Source organism: Salvelinus fontinalis, chromosome 6 (assembly GCF_029448725.1).
Source record: "Salvelinus fontinalis isolate EN_2023a chromosome 6, ASM2944872v1, whole genome shotgun sequence".
NCBI classification, from domain to species: domain Eukaryota; kingdom Metazoa; phylum Chordata; class Actinopteri; order Salmoniformes; family Salmonidae; genus Salvelinus; species Salvelinus fontinalis.
In genome coordinates, this window is record NC_074670.1 from 790,750 (window position 1) to 800,490 (window position 9,741).

General features: G+C 43.6%; 1 protein-coding gene across 5 annotated transcripts in view; it reads right to left on the reverse strand.

Moving 5' to 3' along the window:
- The window catches only part of LOC129856837 (collagen alpha-1(XIV) chain-like), a 254,053-nt gene that overhangs the window by 181,576 nt on the left and 62,736 nt on the right, over positions 1-9,741 (reverse strand). For all 5 annotated transcript variants that reach the window (XM_055924547.1, XM_055924545.1, XM_055924543.1 and 2 more), the window contains exons 7-12: positions 6,097-6,216; positions 4,804-4,968; positions 4,146-4,307; positions 1,871-2,031; positions 642-771; positions 284-429 (exon numbers count right to left, since the gene is read on the reverse strand). In XM_055924547.1, coding sequence (XP_055780522.1) covers positions 284-429; positions 642-771; positions 1,871-2,031; positions 4,146-4,307; positions 4,804-4,968; positions 6,097-6,216 — 884 coding nt within the window. The remainder of the gene's footprint in view (positions 1-283; positions 430-641; positions 772-1,870; positions 2,032-4,145; positions 4,308-4,803; positions 4,969-6,096; positions 6,217-9,741) is intronic.

Below are 9,741 nucleotides of genomic sequence, written 5' to 3' on the forward strand. Positions count from 1 at the left end.
GACAAAGAAAGGGACAGAGACAGGGACAGAGGAAGTCCTCTTATTGAGGCATCTCCTGCCTCCATGACACCACCAGGTTCCAATAAACCTGTGGAGCCTCCAGATCACCAGATCTACTGACACAAAGCCTCCCACCCCCAGTGGTCCTGTGGTGTAGTAACTAGGGATTATCCATGCTATACTTCATTAGGAGAAAAGAGACACGGACCACCAGCAGCCCCTCCAGGAAGAACCCTCCCCCAGACCGATCCCACCCAGGCTCGCGGCTCTCCGGCTGGGGTACCTCTTTCTCGTCGGAGGCCCGGTCCTTGGTCAGGGGGGCGTATAGGACCATGTACCCCGAGACGCCCTGCACACCGCTCCACCGCGCCCGCATGGTGTTGTGGGTAACGTCGTACAGCTCCAGGCCGTTCACCATGGGGAGAGCCACTGAGACACACGTGAACACACGCAGGAACGCACACACACACAGGAACAAACAGACACATACACACAGACACATACACACAGACACACACAGAGAGTTGTGTTAAACCCAGGTGAAAGAGTATGTCTACACACGTCCAACTTGGCCCAGGAGCTGAGGGAGAAAAGAACAAGTATAGAAAATAGTCTGACAATGAGAAGGGAGGTGGACTCACATGTGGTCTCGCTGCCACGAAGTGCCTCGCTAGCTGAGCTGGTGTAGACAGCAAACACAGCTAACTGGTACTCTGTTAAGGAGTTGAGATACCGCAGAACCACAGAGTTCTCTGTGCCGTCCACCACAGCCTGGGAGAGATACACAGAGACTGGGTCAGAGAGATACACAGAGACTGGGTCAGAGAGATACACAGAGACTGGGTCAGAGAGATACACAGAGACTGGGTCAGAGAGATACACAGAGACTGGGTCAGAGAGATACAGAGAGACTGGGTCAGAGAGATACACAGAGACTGGGTCTGAGAGATACACAGAGCCTGAACATTTGGAGTGAATACATCCAGTAATGTAAATTTTTCAAGGAACAGAAACGGAACCTGGAACGAAAGTGACCCATACTGTTCCGGAACAGAAGCGTTATTTTAAAAGCATGGGAACCGGTTAACAACGTTGTCTTATGTTCCAGTCCCATAAAATAATGCAACAAAGCACCTGTGCAAAGCCCTCACTCTGTCACTCAAGAGACTTATTCCAGTGTCTACCTGGATTTACTAACTGGATTTACTAACTACAAAAAGGTAAGACATGTTTTTAATTCTGGTGCCGCTCTGCACACACAAGCTTGTTAGCTAGCTAGCTCAAAGGACATTCAACGTTCCTCCATAGAAGCCGCTCCTCCTAGGTATAATTCTGTGGACATGTGTCAGATAATGCACGTCATAACAAGATGCCCAGCGCTTCAAGCCTCTTCCTCCACCCTCTCTTGCACACTCTCCCCGCCCACAAAAATGTCAATCACATCTTGCCTGCTCTATCTGCACTGATTGGTGAAGTCATTTAATGAGCTAAATGTAAACAACTGTCGATTTTAAACGTTAAAAAAAGGAACAGAAATTAAAAATATAAACTGGTACTTTTTTAGGGTTTGAACAGGTTCAGCACTGTATTTCTCTGTTCGGAACATTGGAACGGAACGATAAAATGGTGATTCTATTCAGAACTTTATTTCTCTGTTTGGAACAGTGGAACGGAACGATAAAAGAATGGTGATTCTATTCAGAACTTTATTTCTCTGTTCGGAACAGTGGAACGGAACGATAAAGAATTGTGATTCTATTCAGAACGAAACAATTAGAAAATAATTTGGGTTCCAACCCCTTTGGTTTCACCTGCAACAGATAAACATCAAACACTATTGGGTGGGAGAGTAAGATAGAGTGTGTAATACCTCTTCAGGCCGTCCTCCCTGGGTAGCAGGGTAGTACACCACACGGTACTTCTCTACACTGCCGGGAGCGTGACTCCAGGACACCCTGAAACTCCTGGCTGTCACCTCTGATGTCACTAGGTCCTGAGGGGCACCCTGTGTCTCCTGCTCTGCAGACTCTCCTGGAGGAACAGACATTCAGATAGTACAGGATAGCATCATCTAAGGTGAAAGACTGTACAGTATACTGTCTGGACATGTTGATGTCCCTCGGTCCTGAGGAGCTCCCTGTGTCTCCTGACCTGCCGTCTCCTCTGGAGATACATTACAACAGATCGTCAGAGAATGCATGGTATGGAAAGTTTGTACAGTACACTCTTAGAAATAAAATATGCTATCTAGAACCTAAAAGGGTTCTTCGGCTGTCCCCATAGGAGAACCCTATGAAGAACTATTATTGGTTCCAACTAGAACCCTTTTGGCTCCAGGTTCTACATGGAACCCAAAAGGGTTCCATGTAGAACTCTTTCCATAGAGGGTTCTAAATGGAACCCAGAAGGGTTCTACCTGTAACCAATAAATGTATTCCTACGGGGACAGCCGAAGAACCCTTTTGGAACCCTTTGTTCTAAGTGTGCATGTCTAAGTGCGTGATTATTCAGTATGCACTACATATGGACAGCAGTATGATGATTCTGCATGGTGATTAAGTATGAAGTGTATCAAACAGACAGGAGTTATTTCAGCTCAGATTTGTAGTGACAACCTGAGGTCTGCTCAATATTAAAGACTGGGCACTATGTCTAAGTGATGAGACAGTATGTACTGTAAAGATATATACTAGTATGACGACTGAAGACTGGGCACTATGTCTAAGGGATGAGACAGTATGTACTGTAAAGATATACACTAGTATGACGACTGAAGACTGGGCACTATGTCTAAGTGATGAGACAGTATGTACTGTAAAGATATACACTAGTATGAGGACTGAAGACTTGGCACTATGTCTAAGGGATGAGACAGTATCTACTGTAAAGATATACACTAGTATGAGGACTGAAGACTGGGCTGGGCACTATGTCTAAGTGAATGAGACAGTATGTACTGTAAAGATATACACTAGTATGACGACTGAAGACTGGGCACTATGTCTAAGTGAATGAGACAGTATGTACTGTAAAGATATACACTAGTATGACGACTGAAGACTGGGCTGGGCACTATGTCTAAGTGAATGAGACAGTGTGTACTGTAAAGATATACACTAGTATGAGGACTGAAGACTGGGCACTATGTCTAAGTGAATGAGACAGTATGTACTGTAAAGATATACACTAGTATGAGGACTGAAGACTGGGTATGTACTGTAAAGATATACACTAGTATGAGGACTGAAGACTGGGCACTATGTCTAGGTGAATGAGACAGTATGTACTGTAAAGATATACACTAGTATGAGGACTGAAGACTGGGTATGTACTGTAAAGATATACACTAGTATGATGACTGAAGACTGGGCACTATGTCTAGGTGAATGAGACAGTATGTACTGTAAAGATATACACTAGTATGAGGACTGAAGACTGGGTATGTACTGTAAAGATATACACTAGTATGATGACTGAAGACTGGGCACTATGTCTAGGTGAATGAGACAGTATGTACTGTAAAGATATACACTAGTATGAGGACTGAAGACTGGGTATGTACTGTAAAGATATACACTAGTATGATGACTGAAGACTGGGCACTATGTCTAGGTGAATGAGACAGTATGTACTGTAAAGATATACACTAGTATGAGGACTGAAGACTGGGTATGTACTGTAAAGATATACACTAGTATGATGACTGAAGACTGGGCACTATGTCTAGGTGAATGAGACAGTATGTACTGTAAAGATATACACTAGTATGAGGACTGAAGACTGGGTATGTACTGTAAAGATATACACTAGTATGATGACTGAAGACTGGGCACTATGTCTAAGTGAATGAGACAGTATGTACTGTAAAGATATACACTAGTATGAGGACTGAAGACTGGGCACTATGTCTAAGTGAATGAGACAGTATGTACTGTAAAGATATACACTAGTATGAGGACTGAAGACTGGGCTGGGCACTATGTCTAAGTGAATGAGACAGTATGTACTGTAAAGATATACACTAGTATGAGGACTGAAGACTGGGCACAATGTCTAAGTGAATGAGACAGTATGTACTGTAAAGATACACACTAGTATGACGACTGAAGTGTCAACATCTTTGCTCTCTGATTTGGTTTGTTCACCTTTGATCTCCTTGTCCTGCTCCTCTACCCGTTCACAGACTATCTGGGTCAGTCCCTCTATGATAGAGCTCATGATGCTGAAGTCTGCCACGTTGTACACATGAGTGTTGTCAGGCTCAGAAGCTATGGCCCTCAGCTCATTCTCATCAGCATTCTTTACACCTGCACACAGGGAGAGAGAGCACTAAGATCAAGATCAAGATTAAGATCTAGATTAAGACTAAGATTTAGATCCAGATTTAGATTTAGATCCAGATTTAGATTAAGATTTAGATCCAGATTTAGATCTAGATTAAGATTTAGATCAAGATTAAGATCTAGATTAAAATTTAGATCAAGATTTAAATCAAGATTAAGATTTAGATCAAGATTAAGATCAAGATTTAGATTAAGATTTAGATCCAGATTTAGATTAAGATCAAGATCAAGATTAAGATCAATATTAAGATCTAGATTAAGATTTAGATCAAGATTTAAATCAAGATTTAGATTAAGATCAAGATCTATCCATTTCCTTTTGTTTCCCTTAACATAGCACAAAGGACAAAAGTGTATCCAAATGTGTCACCATGTCCCTTTACCTCTAAAACAACATACATGGGACACTAACTGTGTCCTACCGACAGCATCAAGTCTCACAGCATGAATATAGTCCTACCAATGGCGAAGAGTTCGATGCCAGCGTCCCTCAGGCTCTGGGCAGGGGGGATCACGTCATCCTGGGACTTCCCATCTGTGATTAGGATACCGACTTTGGGTACGCCGCTCCTGGAGCCTGACTCGGGCTTGAAGCTGTTCTCCAGGATATAGGTCAGGGCCAGGCCTACAGAAATACACAGATACACTGAGTGGGCAAAACATTAGGAACAACTGCTCTTTCCATAACAGACTGACCAGGTAAATCCAGGTGAAAGCTATGATCCCTTATTGACGTCACTTTGTTAAATCCACTTCAATCAGTGATGATGAAGTGGAGGAGACGGGTTAAATAATGATTTTTAAGCCTTGAGACAATTGAGACATGGATTGTGTGCCATTCAAAGGGTGAACGGGCAAGACAAAATATTTAAATGCCTATGAATGGGGAGTGGTAGGTGCCAGGCACGTCAAGAACTTCAATGCTGCTGGGTTTTTCACACGCAACAGTTTCCTGTGTGTATCAAGAATGGTCCTCCACCAAAAGGACATTAAGGGCAACTTGACACAACTCTGGGAAGCATTGGAGTCAACATGGGCCATCATCCCTGTGGAACGCTTTAAACACCTTGTAGAGTCCATGTCCTGATGAACTGAGGCTGTTCTGAGGGCAAAAGGGGGTGCAACTCAATATTAGGAAGGTGTTCCTAATGTTTTGTACACTCGGTGTACCCAGACACACACAGATATATAAAGAGTTACACAGTTCAGTTACACAGACAGACAGCTAGACAGCTAGACAGCTAGACAGACAGCTAGACAGCTAGACAGCTAGACAGCTAGACAGCTAGACAGCTAGACAGCTAGACAGCTAGACAGCTAGACAGCTAGACAGCTAGACAGCTAGACAGCTAGACAGCTAGACAGACAGACAGACAGACAGACAGACAGACAGACAGACAGACAGACAGACAGACAGACAGACAGACAGACAGACAGACAGACAGACAGACAGACAGACAGACAGTTCCCTGATGATGGCTCCACTGGTTGATGCTTCTAAAAGTCATATACCCTTCCCTCACTAACTCTTGTTACCCTTAACAAAACACTTTATATTCATGCACAAATCTATAAACAGATTTCAATACGTGTGTGTAGATTGTGTATTAAGCATTGCTAAACATCCCCCTCTGGGCTAAATCTATTGTGACCTTTCCATAGCTGTCATTAGGGATGAAGTCAGGGGGAGCTGCTGGGGTAGTGTACCTGTCCATTAGGGATGAAGTCAGGGGGAGCTGCTGGTGTAGTGTACCTGTCAGTGTGTTGCCTCCCTTATAGGGCAGGTTCTTCACAGCATCCAGGACTGCATCTTTAGTGGCGAAGGCATTCAGATGCCACTCTATCCTGGGGTCCCCACTGTACTGGGCCAGACCTGGGGGGGAATACAGTACAATACAATAATATAGATTTCATTTTAGGATAAGGAGTACATAAGGGAATATACTTCACACCTGCATTTGACCAGGCTAATGAACCCTGTGACAGTACAGTACAGTAAGTCTATTGAACCCTGTGACAGTACAGTACAGTAAGACTATTGAACCCTGTGACAGTACAGTAAGGCTATTGAACCCTGTGACAGTACAGTACAGTAAGGCTATTGAACCCTGTGACAGTACAGTACAGTAAGGCTAATGAACCCTGTGACAGTACAGTAAGGCTAATGAACCCTGTGACAGTACAGTAAGGCTATTGAACCCTGTGACAGTACAGTAAGGCTAATGAACCCTGTGACAGTACAGTACAGTAAGGCTAATGAACCCTGTGACAGTACAGTAAGGCTAATGAACCCTGTGACAGTACAGTACAGTAAGGCTATTGAACCCTGTGACAGTACAGTACAGTAAGACTATTGAACCCTGTGACAGTACAGTAAGGCTATTGAACCCTGTGACAGTACAGTAAGGCTAATGAACCCTGTGACAGTACAGTACAGTAAGGCTAATGAACCCTGTGACAGTACAGTAAGGCTAATGAACCCTGTGACAGTACAGTACAGTAAGGCTATTGAACCCTGTGACAGTACAGTACAGTAAGACTATTGAACCCTGTGACAGTACAGTAAGGCTATTGAACCCTGTGACAGTACAGTACAGTAAGGCTAATGAACCCTGTGACAGTACAGTACAGTAAGGCTAATGAACCCTGTGACAGTACAGTACAGTAAGGCTATTGAACCCTGTGACAGTACAGTACAGTAAGACTATTGAACCCTGTGACAGTACAGTAAGGCTATTGAACCCTGTGACAGTACAGTAAGGTTATTGAACCCTGTGACAGTACAGTAAGGCTAATGAACCCTGTGACAGTACAGTACAGTAAGGCTATTGAACCCTGTGACAGTACAGTACAGTAAGGCTATTGAACCCTGTGACAGTACAGTAAGGCTATTGAACCCTGTGACAGTACAGTACAGTAAGGCTAATGAACCCTGTGACAGTACAGTACAGTAAGGCTAATGAACCCTGTGACAGTACAGTACAGTAAGGCTATTGAACCCTGTGACAGTACAGTACAGTAAGACTATTGAACCCTGTGACAGTACAGTAAGGCTATTGAACCCTGTGACAGTACAGTAAGGTTATTGAACCCTGTGACAGTACAGTAAGGCTATTGAACCCTGTGACAGTACAGTACAGTAAGGATATTGAACCCTGTGACAGTACAGTACAGTAAGACTATTGAACCCTGTGACAGTACAGTAAGGCTATTGAACCCTGTGACAGTACAGTACAGTAAGACTATGGAACCCTGTGACAGTACAGTAAGGTTATTGAACCCTGTGACAGTACAGTACAGTAAGGCTATTGAACCCTGTGACAGTACAGTACAGTAAGGTTATTGAACCCTGTGACAGTACAGTAAGGTTATTGAACCCTGTGACAGTACAGTAAGGCTATTGAACCCTGTGACAGTACAGTAAGGCTATTGAACCCTGTGACAGTACAGTACAGTAAGACTATGGAACCCTGTGACAGTACAGTACAGTAAGGCTATTGAACCCTGTGACAGTACAGTACAGTAAGGTTATTGAACCCTGTGACAGTACAGTAAGGTTATTGAACCCTGTGACAGTACAGTAAGGTTATTGAACCCTGTGACAGTACAGTAAGGCTATTGAACCCTGTGACAGTACAGTAAGGTTATTGAACCCTGTGACAGTACAGTAAGGTTATTGAACCCTGTGACAGTATAGTAAGGCTATTGAACCCTGTGACAGTACAGTAAGGCTATTGAACCCTGTGACAGTACAGTACAGTAAGGCTATTGAACCCTGTGACAGTACAGTACAGTAAGGCTATTGAACCCTGTGACAGTACAGTACAGTAAGGTTATTGAACCCTGTGACAGTACAGTAAGGCTATTGAACCCTGTGACAGTACAGTACAGTAAGGCTATTGAACCCTGTGACAGTACAGTAAGGCTATTGAACCCTGTGACAGTACAGTACAGTAAGGTTATTGAACCCTGTGACAGTACAGTAAGGCTATTGAACCCTGTGACAGTACAGTAAGGTTATTGAACCCTGTGACAGTACAGTACAGTAAGGCTATTGAACCCTGTGACAGTACAGTAAGGCTATTGAACCCTGTGACAGTACAGTACAGTAAGGTTATTGAACCCTGTGACAGTACAGTAAGGCTACTGAACCCTGTGACAGTACAGTAAGGCTATTGAACCCTGTGACAGTACAGTAAGGCTATTGAACCCTGTTACAGTACAGTAAGGCTATTGAACCCTGTGACAGTACAGTACAGTAAGGCTATTGAACCCTGTGACAGTACAGTACAGTAAGGCTATTGAACCCTGTGACAGTACAGTACAGTACGGTTATTGAACCCTGTGACAGTACAGTAAGGCTATTGAACCCTGTGACAGTACAGTAAGGCTATTGAACCCTGTGACAGTACAGTACAGTAAGGCTATTGAACCCTGTGACAGTACAGTACAGTAAGGCTATTGAACCCTGTGACAGTACAGTACAGTAAGGCTATTGAACCCTGTGACAGTACAGTACAGTAAGGCTATTGAACCCTGTAACAGTACAGTAAGGTTATTGAACCCTGTGGCAGTGCAGTAAGACTAATAACAGACAGTGATGCTACTGCTTACCTATCCTGGTCAATAACAGACAGTGATGCTACTGCTTACCTATCCTGGTCAATAACAGACAGTGATGCTACTGCTTACCTATCCTGGTCAATAATAGACAGTGATGCTACTGCTTACCTATCCTGGTCAATATCAGACAGTGATGCTACTGCTTACCTATTCTGGTCAATAACAGACAGTGATGCTACTGCTTACATATCCTGGTCAATATCAGACAGTGATGCTACTGCTTACCTATCCTGGTCAATAATAGACAGTGATGCTACTGCTTACCTATCCTGGTCAATATCAGACAGTGATGCTACTGCTTACCTATCCTGGTCAATAACAGACAGTGATGCTACTGCTTACCTATCCTGGTCAATAATAGACAGTGATGCTACTGCTTACCTATCCTGGTCAATATCAGACAGTGATGCTACTGCTTACCTATCCTGGTCAATATCAGACAGTGATGCTACTGCTTACCTATCCTGGTCAATAATAGACAGTGATGCTACTGCTTACCTATCCTGGTCAATAACAGACAGTGATGCTACTGCTTACCTATCCTGGTCAATAACAGACAGTGATGCTACTGCTTACCTATCCTGGTCAATAACAGACAGTGATGCTACTGCTTACCTATCCTGGTCAATATCAGACAGTGATGCTACTGCTTACCTATCCTGGTCAATAATAGACAGTGATGCTACTGCTTACCTATCCTGGTCAATAATAGACAGTGATGCTACTGCTTACCTATCCTGGTCAATAACAGACAGTGATGCTACTGCTTACCTAT